Source organism: Thalassophryne amazonica, chromosome 13 (assembly GCF_902500255.1).
Source record: "Thalassophryne amazonica chromosome 13, fThaAma1.1, whole genome shotgun sequence".
Lineage (NCBI taxonomy): Eukaryota > Metazoa > Chordata > Actinopteri > Batrachoidiformes > Batrachoididae > Thalassophryne > Thalassophryne amazonica.
Window position 1 is genome coordinate 1,810,194 of NC_047115.1, and position 14,373 is coordinate 1,824,566.

Genomic DNA, 14,373 nt, shown 5'->3' on the forward strand with positions numbered 1-14,373 from the left:
ATAACTAACTATTCCTCCGCACGTCTGTCTCAATGTGCCGAAAAAATGCTGATGTCCACTCTTTTCACAATTCCTGTGCTAGTCAGACGACATACCGGATCAAGACAGCGTCCAGTTTAGAAATGAACGGCACATTCCACTGTTAGAGGAGTTTTTGTCATGGAAAGAGGAGCGGAGGGACACGCCACGGAACCGTTCATTACGCGGGACAAAACCACCTCAGTGTTGGTCTCACAGGATGGCTTAAAGGTGGATTTCAGACGGCTGTCGGTTGCTTTTCAGTCGACGTGTGGACCTCGTAAACCTTCCGATACTGTCGGTCAAACATCAGCAAACAAAAAAGCTCAACATTCCAAATTAAATTGAATTCTGCATTAAAGGGTTGACTGAGCAGTTGGTGTGTGAGGTCAGCGCCTGTCCTGAGCTCAGGGCGACTGTTTGGACAGTTTACTGGTATTTCACCCTTAGAGATAGGGTGAGGAGCTCGGACTCAAGCCGCTGCTCCTCCACGTCAACAGGAGCCAGCTGAGGTGGCTCAGGCATCTTTTCCGGATGCCCCCTGGATCAATCAATCAATCAGTCAATTTTTTTATATAGCGCCAAATCACAACAAACAGTTGCCCCAAGGCGCTTTATATTGTAAGGCAAGGCCATACAATAATTATGTAAAACCCCAACGGTCAAAACGACCCCCTGTGAGCAAGCACTTGGCTACAGTGGGAAGGAAAAACTCCCTTTTAACAGGAAGAAACCTCCAGCAGAACCAGGCTCATGGAGGGGCAGTCTTCTGCTGGGACTGGTTGGGGCTGAGGGAGAGAACCAGGAAAAAGACATGCTGTGGAGGGGAGCAGAGATCGATCACTAATGATTAAATGCAGAGTGGTGCATACAGAGCAAAAAGAGAAAGAAACAGTGCATCATGGGAACCCCCCAGCAGTCTACGTCTATAGCAGCATAACTAAGGGATGGTTCAGGGTCACCTGATCCAGCCCTAACTATAAGCTTTAGCAAAAAGGAAAGTTTTAAGCCTAATCTTAAAAGTAGAGAGGGTGTCTGTCTCCCTGATCTGAATTGGGAGCTGGTTCCACAGGAGAGGAGCCTGAAAGCTGAAGGCTCTGCCTCCCATTCTACTCTTACAAACCCTAGGAACTACAAGTAAGCCTGCAGTCTGAGAGCGAAGCGCTCTATTGGGGTGATATGGTACTACGAGGTCCCTAAGATAAGATGGGACCTGATTATTCAAAACCTTATAAGTAAGAAGAAGAATTTTAAATTCTATTCTAGAATTAACAGGAAGCCAATGAAGAGAGGCCAATATGGGTGAGATATGCTCTCTCCTTCTAGTCCCCGTCAGCACTCTAGCTGCAGCATTTTGAATTAACTGAAGGCTTTTTAGGGAACTTTTAGGACAACCTGATAATAATGAATTACAATAGTCCAGCCTAGAGGAAATAAATGCATGAATTAGTTTTTCAGCATCACTCTGAGACAAGACCTTTCTGATTTTAGAGATATTGCGTAAATGCAAAAAAGCAGTCCTACATATTTGTTTAATATGCGCTTTGAATGACATATCCTGATCAAAAATGACTCCAAGATTTCTCACAGTATTACTAGAGGTCAGGGTAATGCCATCCAGAGTAAGGATCTGGTTAGACACCATGTTTCTAAGATTTGTGGGGCCAAGTACAATAACTTCAGTTTTATCTGAGTTTAAAAGCAGGAAATTAGAGGTCATCCATGTCTTTATGTCTGTAAGACAATCCTGCAGTTTAGCTAATTGGTGTGTGTCCTCTGGCTTCATGGATAGATAAAGCTGGGTATCATCTGCGTAACAATGAAAATTTAAGCAATACCGTCTAATAATACTGCCTAAGGGAAGCATGTATAAAGTGAATAAAATTGGTCCTAGCACAGAACCTTGTGGAACTCATTTTTCATTTTCATTTATTTATTTATTTCATTCATTTAAAAGAAAAAAACAGAAAAGCAGAAATAAAGCATCTCCATTACCAGAATGAAAAGGAGCAGCGAGAAGAACAAGTCTTATATTTTCTGCCCCTTTTTACAATACAATCTTTCAATATCCAGCGTCATTTTTCAACATTATTTAACAGATTGTATTTCTTTAATTTGTCACATACCACTGACTTATTTCATAATTATGACCATTATTAAATAGATTACATCTCTGACAGGTTACATTTTTAAACTTAAAACATTTTATACATTATTAACAAATTACATTTTTTTTTACTTCCTTACAGCCCACTAACTTATTTTATAGTTTCATACTTACTTAATACATCTAGTTTAATACGTTTTTTAAATAATTTAAGCGACCTTAATTCTTTAATTTCTTTGTTGAGATTGTTCCATAATTTTACACCATTTACTGCAATACTCCGTTCTTTTACTCTGGTTCTGTATCTTGGTTTTCTAAAGACTTCTATTCCTTTCAGTTTATAACTACTTAATCTTTTCTCAAACATATTTTGAATGTTTGTTGGTAAAGTATTTTTATTTGCTTGGTACATTGTTTGTAATATTTTCAAATCGACCAAATCACGAAATTTAAGTTCCCTGTACTTAATGAACAATGGATTAGATGGATCTCTAAAACCACTGTTGCTAATCACCCTTAAAGCCCTTTTCTGCAGAATAAACAAAGGTTGTATATAAGTTGTATATGTTGATCCCCAGATTTCTACACAATAAGTTAAATATGGGAAAATCAATGAATTGTACAATGTTAATAAACCATAACTATTTAATGAATATTTTACTTTATGCAAAACAGCAATGGCTTTCGCTATACTCCATAATTAACTTTAGTCTGTGAAGAAGATTCCCCATTTACATGAACAAATTGTAATCTATTAGACAAATATGATTCAAACCACCGCAGCGCAGTGCCTTTAATACCTATGGCATGCTCTAATCTCTGTAATAAAATTTTATGGTCAACAGTATCAAAAGCAGCACTGAGGTCTAACAGAACAAGCACAGAGATGAGTCCACTGTCCGAGGCCATAAGAAGATCATTTGTAACCTTCACTAATGCTGTTTCTGTACTATGATGAATTCTAAAACCTGACTGAAACTCTTCAAATAGACCATTCCTCTGCAGATGATCAGTTAGCTGTTTTACAACTACCCTTTCAAGAATTTTTGAGAGAAAAGGAAGGTTGGAGATTGGCCTATAATTAGCTAAGATAGCTGGGTCAAGTGATGGCTTTTTAAGTAATGGTTTAATTACTGCCACCTTAAAAGCCTGTGGTACATAGCCAACTAACAAAGATAGATTGATCATATTTAAGATCGAAGCATTAAATAATGGTAGGGCTTCCTTGAGCAGCCTGGTAGGAATGGGGTCTAATAAACATGTTGATGGTTTGGATGAAGTAACTAATGAAAATAACTCAGACAGAACAATCGGAGAGAAAGAGTCTAACCAAATACTGGCATCACTGAAAGCAGCCAAAGATAACGATATGTCTTTGGGATGGTTATGAGTAATTTTTTCTCTAATAGTTAAAATTTTGTTAGCAAAGAAAGTCATGAAGTCATTACTAGTTAAAGTTAATGGAATACTCAGCTCAATAGAGCTCTGACTCTTTGTCAGCCTGGCTACAGTGCTGAAAAGAAACCTGGGGTTGTTCTTATTTTCTTCAATTAGTGATGAGTAGAAAGATGTCCTAGCTTTACGGAGGGCTTTTTTATAGAGCAACAGACTCTTTTTCCAGGCTAAGTGAAGATCTTCTAAATTAGTGAGACGCCATTTCCTCTCCAACTTACGGGTTATCTGCTTTAAGCTACGAGTTTGTGAGTTATACCACGGAGTCAGGCACTTCTGATTTAAAGCTCTCTTTTTTAGAGGAGCTACAGCATCCAAAGTCGTCTTCAATGAGGATGTAAAACTACTGACGAGATACTCTATCTCACTTACAGAGTTTAGGTAGCTACTCTGCACTGTGTTGGTATATGGCATTAGAGAACATAAAGAAGGAATCATATCCTTAAACCTAGTTACAGCGCTTTCTGAAAGACTTCTAGTGTAATGAAACTTATTCCCCACTGCTGGGTAGTCCATCAGAGTAAATGTAAATGTTATTAAGAAATGATCAGACAGAAGGGAGTTTTCAGGGAATACTGTTAAGTCTTCTATTTCCATACCATAAGTCAGAACAAGATCTAAGATATGATTAAAGTGGTGGGTGGACTCATTTACTTTTTGAGCAAAGCCAATAGAGTCTAATAATAGATTAAATGCAGTGTTGAGGCTGTCATTCTCAGCATCTGTGTGGATGTTAAAATCACCCACTATAATTATCTTATCTGAGCTAAGCACTAAGTCAGACAAAAGGTCTGAAAATTCACAGAGAAACTCACAGTAACGACCAGGTGGACGATAGATAACAACAAATAAAACTGGTTTTTGGGACTTCCAATTTGGATGGACAAGACTAAGAGTCAAGCTTTCAAATGAATTAAAGCTCTGTCTGGGTTTTTGATTAATTAATAAGCTGGAATGGAAGATTGCTGCTAATCCTCCGCCCCGGCCCGTGCTACGAGCATTCTGACAGTTAGTGTGACTCGGGGGTGTTCACTCATTTAAACTAACATATTCATCCTGCTGTAACCAGGTTTCTGTTAGGCAGAATAAATCAATATGTTGATCAATTATTATATCATTTACCAACAGGGACTTAGAAGAGAGAGACCTAATGTTTAATAGACCACATTTAACTGTTTTAGTCTGTGGTGCAGTTGAAGGTGCTACATTATTTTTTCTTTTTGAATTTTTATGCTTAAATAGATTTTTGCTGGTTATTGGTAGTCTGGGAGCAGGCACCGTCTCTACGGGGATGGGGTAATGAGGGGATGGCAGGGGGAGAGAAGCTGCAGAGAGGTGTGTAAGACTACAACTCTGCTTCCTGGTCCCAACCCTGGATAGTCACGGTTTGGAGGATTTAAGAAAATTGGCCAGATTTCTAGAAATGAGAGCTGCTTCATCCAAAGTGGGATGGATGCCGTCTCTCCTAACAAGACCAGGTTTTCCCCAGAAGCTTTGCCAATTATCTATGAAGCCCACCTCATTTTTTGGACACCACTCAGACAGCCAGCAATTCAAGGAGAACATGCGGCTAAACATGTCACTCCCAGTCTGATTGGGGAGGGGCCCAGAGAAAACTACAGAGTCCGACATTGTTTTTGCAAAGTTACACACCGATTCAATGTTAATTTTAGTGACCTCCGATTGGCGTAACCGGGTGTCATTACTGCTGACGTGAATTACAATCTTACCAAATTTACGCTTAGCCTTAGCCAGCAGTTTCAAATTTCCTTCAATGTCGCCTGCTCTGGCCCCCGGAAGACAATTGACTATGGTTGCTGGTGTCGCTAACTTCACATTTCGCAAAACAGAGTCGCCAATAACCAGAGTTTGATCCTCGGCGGGTGTGTCATCGAGTGGAGAAAAACGGTTAGAGATGTGAACGGGTTGGCGGTGTACACGGGGCTTCTGTTTAGGGCTACGCTTCCTCCTCACAGTCACCCAGTCAGCCTGCTTTCCCGGCTGCTCGGGATCTGCCAGGGGGTAACTAACGGCGGCTAAGCTACCTTGGTCCGCACCGACTACAGGGGCCTGGCTAGCTGTAGAATTTTCCACGGTGCGGAGTCGAGTCTCCAATTCGCCCAGCCTGGCCTCCAAAGCTACGAATAAGCTACACTTATTACAAGTACCGTTACTGCTAAAGGAGGCCGAGGAATAACTAAACATTTCACACCCAGAGCAGAAAAGTGCGGGAGAGACATGGAGAAGCTGCCATGCTAAATCGGCTAAGAGCTAGTAGCTACGCTAAGCTAGCGGATTCCTAAAAACACGCAAAGTGAATAATGTGTAAATAATTTAGAGGTGATTCAGCAGAAGGAGTGCTTTAGTTAAGGCACGTAAAGATTACACTGGGAAACAAATCGTAATCTAGATAACTAGATCAATCTAACTGCGCAGATTAAACAGCTAACAGATACAGAAAAACACCGCTGTGCTCCGGAACAGGAAGTGATACAATACCTGCAGTGAGAGCCAACCACCAGTAGAGGCAAGCAAGAGGTGTTCGCTGGAGAGGTGTTCCGGGCACGTCCCATCGGGAGGAGGCCCTGGGGAAGACCCAGGACACGCTGGAGGGACTACGTCTCTCGGCTGGCTTGGGAACACCTCGGGGTTCCCCCGGAGGAGCTGGGGGAGGTGTGTGTGGATCTGGAGGTCTGGGCGGCTTTGCTTGAGCTGCTGCCCCCGCGACCCGTCTCCGGATAAAGCGGAAGAAAATGGATGGATGTATTTTTTGTTTTCTGACTGACACATAGAGCATTTGAGAGCAGAGAACATTCTGGGTCATGACTCCGTTTCTGTTATATTTTCTTGAGACGCTGCAGACTGAGATGTATTACAAACGATTAAGTTTTAAGAGGCTTTTTCCTTCCCAGGTAATGTGAACTCGGAATGTTCGGAGCTGCAAAATGACAAATTATAAGCAAAGTGAAGGACAGTGCGGCTGAGTCCGGGCCCGTTCTGGCTCCACGTGTCTGCATGCTTGCAGATTAAAATAATGGATTCAGAGCACAGAAAAAAACCAGACTGACTTCAACAAAAAGAAAGCTGTGGGGATGTGGGCGTGGCCAGAATTTCAAATTAAATACTTTACACTGTGATTTCCCCCCCCGTTGCATATTTTTCTGTGTAAATATTTACACTCCTTTCATGCTAACATTTGTCACGTTATCACCAAAATAAAACACTAAGCAGATTCATTATTTCTCATTTGATGTTCAGTTTGACTTTTCAGACATTTTTTTCCTGATGTCAGCAGTAATTTTGTCTTTGTACCTGCTGATTTAAAACATGATGGAAGGAATCCCAGCCTCCTTTATTTAATCCCTAATTTGAAACTCTAATCCCTCTTGGAATAAATCTGCAGCTTTGATGGTTTGTGCTTGAAATGGGGTTGTATCTGTCAAAATTTTAAAGAGGAATGGACAAACTTGCATCATTTTTCGCCATTTTCTCATTTTGGTTTTTTGGTCACATTTTTCTCTAAGGAGCGCCCCCTACAGCTCGGAGTACATATTTCATAAAATTGTTGCAAAAACTCACTAACCCCTTTTGCCACTCTGAGAACGCGTGACCCTCGCTCAGTCACACGCTCTTTTTCTTCCTCACTTCCTCCGACAGTGGTTTTCTTTGCTTTGTTTTTCCCGCCAGCTCTGTCATGGTGATGAACATGTAAGAAATAAAGTCTTTGTTGGCTTGTTCTTATAGCTGCTGGCTGGTGCCTAATTAAGGGGGCATCGTAGTATCGTAGTGCCAAAAAATTAGTTCCTGTTTCTTGCAAGACCTGAGAATTTCTTATTCAAAGGCGGTTTGGTCGATGTCCCTGAGAAGGCTGGTTTTCCACTGTGAGATGCTGGGGAAGGAGAGAGAGCCTCTATTCTCCCCGGAACAAGTCATTTAGCCATTATGTTTACTCCCAAACTAAAATAAGATGAGGTAAAAATGTTGCATAGTTCCTTGTTAATGAATGGGTCTAAAGTTGGTTATAAGGGGTGGGTGGTACCAATCTAATTTTCCCTCTGCGTTATCCAGAATGTACATTTTATTTGTTTTAAATAGTTTGTACATTTCTTCACTTATTTATAGCTCACATTTTTCACTTGGTCTGCTAGGCCCTGTCACACCTTGACGATTTAGCCAGCGTCTGCTAGCCGTATTAAAAACGCTGGCACACGCTGTCGTACGTCTAATAAATTAATGCAGCTGTCACACCTTGACGATTATCCAGCACCTGCTGACAGCCCGTTTCAACACGGTGGTTCTTGTTGGTACTGCACCGTGTGGTGTGGGTCAGAAACGGAGTAATAAAACATTATTTTATTTATTTTTTTATTTTTTTATCCTGGTGGACCATTTTCATTGTGTACAGAATGCTGGTGAGTGGACTGGCTGTGGGAAATGCTGCCGTGAATGAATGGAGGGCTGTAACTCTTTAAATGATTAAAGCGCCAAGTGGCTGCTTCCTGATCAGACCTGATCAGGTCATCACAGACCTGAATAATTTTTAAAGCACCAGTCGACCATGATCAGGTGCTATCTGAATGAAGTGCCGTGTGATCTGTCGGTGCGGTGATCACCAAAAGCCACGGCGCTTTAAATGTTTAAACAGCGTATTAATCAGGCCTGATCACCCTGATCGATCAATCAGGTCATCTGATGATCACACCACAACGACAGTGCTTTAAAAGTTTAAATTATCACAGCGCTTGTGTGTGTTCAGAGTGCAGCACCGACATGAGAAATGCACATGGAGCAGAAAAATCCACCGAGGGACTGGCTTTAAAACGCTACATTTCCAGCCATGAATTAAAGGATTTTCAGAGGTCATTTTCAAAAATCAGGAGCTTTATGTGGATTTGTGTCCGTCTGTGATGGTGAATTGGACTGAAATGAACAGGTCAGACTTCATATTTTTTCCCTGTGTGAATAGTCGATCTGCATGAAGACCGCAGCTTTCAGCCAATCAGTGGCCAGCATTAATGGATGGATTTAGACTTATGAGTAAATTACAAGAATCGTGTGCCAACAATCACATAATTTACCTACAACTTATGCCCAGCATGTGTGTGGACGTGTGAGTCACACGCTGGCATGTGTTGAAAATTTTCAGCATGTCAAAATTTTTTTGAGTAGCTCAGCTTATCAGGACGAACATCAGCAAGCTTCAGCATGTTTGAACGTGCCTCAACGTGCTCTTAACTCATAAAAAAAAAAAAAACTTACCCTTAACTTATTGAACTTATGTCAGTGTTTTTAATGCGGTTGGCATACGCTGGCTAAATCGTCAAGGTGTGACGGTGCCTTAAGTTAGTTATTTACGAGTCATAAGTGATAGCTTCTTTTATCTTTCCTTATTCTGAAACTCAGTTGTGGAGCAGCACCCCAAGATGGATGTGTACAATGACAAATAAAGCTTCTATTCTATTCCACCCTGATAGCATGACCGGGGTGATCGTGCACTACCAAATGGATTGCACAATGCATGGGAAATTGGGCCAATGAGAACCCCCACCAGACCAGCAGGACCGACTACAAACCTGCTGTCCAAACACTGAACTGGTTTATAAGTTATTATCAGGCTTGGTGGTCAAAAACGGGTGGACACAAATGCAGGACTCAGACAAGCAGCTCTGTATGTAAAAATGGTTTACTGAAACAGTAAGCTGGGTCTGGTACACAAAAAGGCAGTCCAACAAGAGCAAAAGTACAACTAACATCAGGCTAAGGCGTGGTTTTGTTAACAGGCAGGTGGTCATACACACGAGGAGGCTAGCAGGACGAGGAAACACAAGGAACAGTGCTGGAAGCGAAGGCACAGGCACATCGATCTGGCAAGGGACTAGTGCAAACAGTGAACCTTAAATACATCCAGGTGATGAGCTGAAGAATTAGAAACAGGTGTGTGCGGAAAGCACCAGAACAAGGGTGTGGCCAGATAGAGGGAAACGCCCACCACCAAGCACCAAGAGAAAGACAAGAGAGATAGGGACAGAGAAAACCCAAACAGAAAAGAGACCAGCAAGAGAACTAACATATAACAAAACCAAACAAAATAACTAAACAAAGCAAGACAGGCAAAACACAAAGCAAAAATCCAAATCCTGACAGTTATAGGAACTAAGTTTCCTTCATCATTTTGGTTAGAGGAATCTAAACATTTGTGAAATAGAAATGAAAACCCAGCCCTGTTTTAAAAAATAAAAATCTGGCCATAGGTCACATTTGAGTATTTGCTGCATCTGTCCAAAAATGCATCAGTGAAAAAGAAAAAAACATATTTGACATGTAATCTATAAGTCACATTTATCTTTGAAATGTGGTGCTACTGCTTCATGCAACAATAAGCAAAGTCAATGTAATCGTTGCACTATTTAAATAAATACTCCTATAAATAATAAATAATGCAAACACCACATCAGTGAGCAAAAGCTAGCATGCTAAATAATGGTATTGTGCGAGGCACAAAACCCAAGTAAGCTGCTTCTTGTCAACACTGAACAGATGATCAGTGGTCAGGTAAATGTGCAATGTAATTCTTGTTTGTGATTCAAGAGTGTGGTCTTTCAGTTTGAGAGCATGATTTATTAAATTTTCTCATTCTCCAAGACAAAGAATATCTCTCATCCAGTGCTGCTCTTCTCCTTGTAGTTTTATGGCAGTTGGCATCCAGCTTCATGGTGCATTACCGCCACCTTCTGCTCTGGAGTGGGAATCACAGTATCTCATTCAGTATACAAGAGCAGCTTGTCACCCCTGTAGGCGGCCATCTTGTGGCACACATGATAATGCAGTATTTATCAACTCAAAGGACTTCCCACCCAGTGTATAAAAATCTGGTATTGGTGCTTTATTTTGTGTGAGATTGTAAAGAATTGACACGATAAAAGGCTCTATTCTGTTTCAGACTTCAAAAGCCAGGCCAGATATTTTTTGGTTTACCCTCCTTTACATATTCTCCCCCCATCCCCACTGCTACAGGCTGTGGTTGCTGTGGCAAAGGAGCTGGAGGCGGAGAGTTACCATGACATCAAACGCATCACAGCCAGGAAGGATAACGTGATCCGTCTCTGGGAGTACCTGCTGGAGCTGCTGAAGGCCCGCCGGCTGCGCCTGGAGCTGAACCTGGGTCTGCAGAGGGTCTTCCAGGAGATGCTCTACATCATGGACTGGATGGATGAGATGAAGGTATGAGGACACGCTTTGTCCTCACGCTATCCAAGTCCTGCTCTCACATGTGTCAGTGACCAAAACATAAAACAGCAACTTTTCGCATTTATCATAAAGAGTCTTTTTACAAAAACAGTGTGTTTTATGTTTTGACCTTTGACCCCCACTGTGCTTGTCTGCAGATGCTGCTGCTCTCTCAGGATTATGGGAAACACCTGCTGGGCGTGGAGGACCTGCTGCAGAAACACACGCTGGTGGAGGCCGACATCGCCATCCAGGCCGACCGCGTCCGTAACGTCAACAGGAATGCTCAGAAGTTTGCCAGCGAAACAGAGGGTGAGACAGAAGGACAGAGAAAAAACACAGAGACAGACGAAGAAAAACACAGAGAGACAGACGAAGAAAAACACAGAGAGACAGACGGAGAAAAACAGAGACAGAGAAAAAACACAGAGACAGACAGAGAAAAACACAGAGACAGACAGAGAAAAACACAGAGACAGAGAAAAAACACAGAGACAGACAGAGAAAAACACAGAGAAAGACAGAGAAAAACACAGAGACAGAGAAAAAACACAGACAGAGAAAAAAAACACAGAGAAAAAACACAGAGACAGACAGAGAAAAACACAGAGACAGAGAAAAAACACACAGAGACAGACAGAGAAAAACACAGAGACAGAGAAAAAACACAGAGACAGACAGAGAAAAACACAGAGACAGAGAAAAAACACAGAGACAGACAGAGAAAAACACAGAGACAGAGAAAAAACACAGAGACAGACAGAAAAACACAGAGACAGAGAAAAAACACACAGAGACAGACAGCGAAAAACACAGAGACAGAGAAAAAACACACAGAGACAGACAGAGAAAAACAGAGAGACAGATGGAGAAAAACTCAGAGACGGAGAAAAAACACAGAGACAGAGAAAAACACAGAGACAGATGGAGAAAAACACAGAGACAGATGGAGAAAACACAGAGACAGATGGAGAAAAACACAGAGACAGAGAAAAAACACAGAGAGACAGACGGAGAAAAACACAGAGACAGATGGAGAAAAACACAGAGACAGACGGAGAAAAACACAGAGACAGAGAAAAAACACAGAGACAGACAGAGACAGAGAAAAACAGAGTCAGAAAAACACAGAGACAGAGAAAAAACACACAGAGACAGAGAAAAACAGAAACAGAGAAAAACACAGAGACAGAAAAAAAACACACAGAGACAGACAGAGAAAAACACAGAGAGACAGACGGAGAAAAACAGACGGAGAAAAACACAGAGACAGATAAAAAACACAGACAGATAAAAACACAGAGACAGAGAAAAAACACAGACAGATAAAAAACACAGAGACAGAGAAAAACACAGAGACAGAGAAAAAACAGAGACAGACGGAGAAAAACACAGAGACAGAGAAAAACACAGAGACAGAGAAAAACCACAGAGACAGACGGAGAAAAACACAGAGACAGACAGAGAAAAACACAGAGACAGACAGAGAAAAACACAGAGACAGACAGAGAAAAACACAGAGACAGACAGAGAAAAACACAGAGACGGAGAAAAAACACAGAGACAGACAGAGAAAAAACACAGAGACAGACAGAGAAAACACAGAGACAGACAGAGAAAAACACAGAGACAGACAGAGAAAAACACAGAGACAGACAGAGAAAAACACAGAGAAAGACAGAGAAAAACACAGAGAAAGACAGAGAAAAACACAGAGACAGAGAAAAAACACACAGAGACAGAGAAAAACAGAAACAGAGAAAAACACAGAGACAGAAAAAAAACACACAGAGACAGACAGAGAAAAACACAGAGAGACAGACGGAGAAAAACAGACGGAGAAAAACACAGAGACAGATAAAAAACACAGACAGATAAAAACACCAGAGACAGAGGAAAAAACACAGACAGATAAAAAACACAGAGACAGAGGAAAAACACAGAGACAGAGAAAAAACAGAGGACAGACGGAGAAAAACACAGAGACAGAGGAAAAACACAGAGGACAGAGAAAAACCACAGAGACAGACGGAGAAAAAACACAGAGACAGACAGAGAAAAAACACAGAGACAGACAGAGGAAAAACACAGAGACAGACAGAGAAAAACACAGAGACAGACAGAGAAAAACACAGAGAAAGACAGAGAAAACACAGAGACAGACAGAGAAAAACACAGAGACAGACAGAGAAAAACACAGAGACAGACAGAGAAAAACACAGAGACAGACAGAGAAAAACACAGAGAAAGACAGAGAAAAACACAGAGACAGAGAAAAAACACAGAGACAGAGAAAAAAAACACAGAGAAAAAACACAGAGACAGACAGAGAAAAACACAGAGACAGAGAAAAACACAGAGACAGACAGAGAAAAAACACAGAGACAGAGAAAAAACACAGAGACAGACAGAGAAAACACAGAGACAGAGAAAAACACAGAGACAGAGAAAAACACAGACAGAGAAAAAACACAGAGACAGAGAAAAACACAGAGACAGAGAAAAAACACAGAGACAGACGGAGAAAAACACAGAGACAGAGAAAAAACACACAGAGACAGACAGCGAAAAACACAGAGACAGAGAAAAAACACACAGAGACAGACAGAGAAAAACACAGACAGAGAAAAACAGAGACAGAGAAAAACACAGAGACAGAGAAAAAACACACAGAGACAGACAGAGAAAAACAGAGAGACGGAGAAAAAACACAGAGACAGAGAAAAACACAGAGACAGATGGAGAAAAACACAGAGACAGATGGAGAAAAACACAGAGACAGATGGAGAAAAACACAGAGACAGAGAAAAAACACAGAGACAGACGGAGAAAAACACAGAGACAGATGGAGAAAAACACAGAGACAGACGGAGAAAAACACAGAGACAGAGAAAAAACACAGAGACAGACAGAGACAGAGAAAAACAGAGTCAGAAAAACACAGAGACAGAGAAAAAACACACAGAGACAGAGAAAAACAGAAACAGAGAAAAGCACAGAGACAGAAAAAAAACACACAGAGACAGACAGAGAAAAACACAGAGAGACAGACGGAGAAAAACAGAGACGGAGAAAAACACAGAGACAGATAAAAAACACAGAGACAGAGAAAAACACAGAGACAGATAAAAAACACAGAGACAGAGAAAAACACAGAGACAGATAAAAAACACAGAGACAGAGAAAAACACAGAGACAGAGAAAAACAGAGACAGAAGGAGAAAACACAGAGACAGAGAAAAAACACAGAGACAGACGGAGAAAAACACAGAGACAGATGGAGAAAAACACAGAGAGACAGACGGAGAAAAACACAGAGACACAGACGGGGAAACACAGAGAGACAGACGGAGAAAAACACAGAGAGACAGACGGAGAAAACACAGCGACACAACGGGGAAACACAGAGAGACAGACGGAGAAAAACACAGAGAGACAGACGGAGGGAGAAAAACACAGACAGACGGAGAAAAACACAGAGACAGAGAAAAACAGAGACAGACGGGAGAAAAACACAGAGACAGAGAAAAACACAGAGACAGAGAAAAACACAGACAGAGAAAAAACAC

General features: G+C 41.3%; 1 protein-coding gene across 1 annotated transcript in view; it reads left to right on the forward strand.

Annotated features, from left to right (window-relative positions):
* sptbn1 (spectrin, beta, non-erythrocytic 1) overlaps window positions 1–14,373 on the forward strand; it is a 163,659-nt gene that overhangs the window by 79,799 nt on the left and 69,487 nt on the right. The window contains 2 exon segments of the mRNA XM_034184540.1: window positions 10,592–10,798; window positions 10,963–11,116. Of these exon segments, the coding sequence (XP_034040431.1) occupies window positions 10,592–10,798; window positions 10,963–11,116 (361 nt within the window).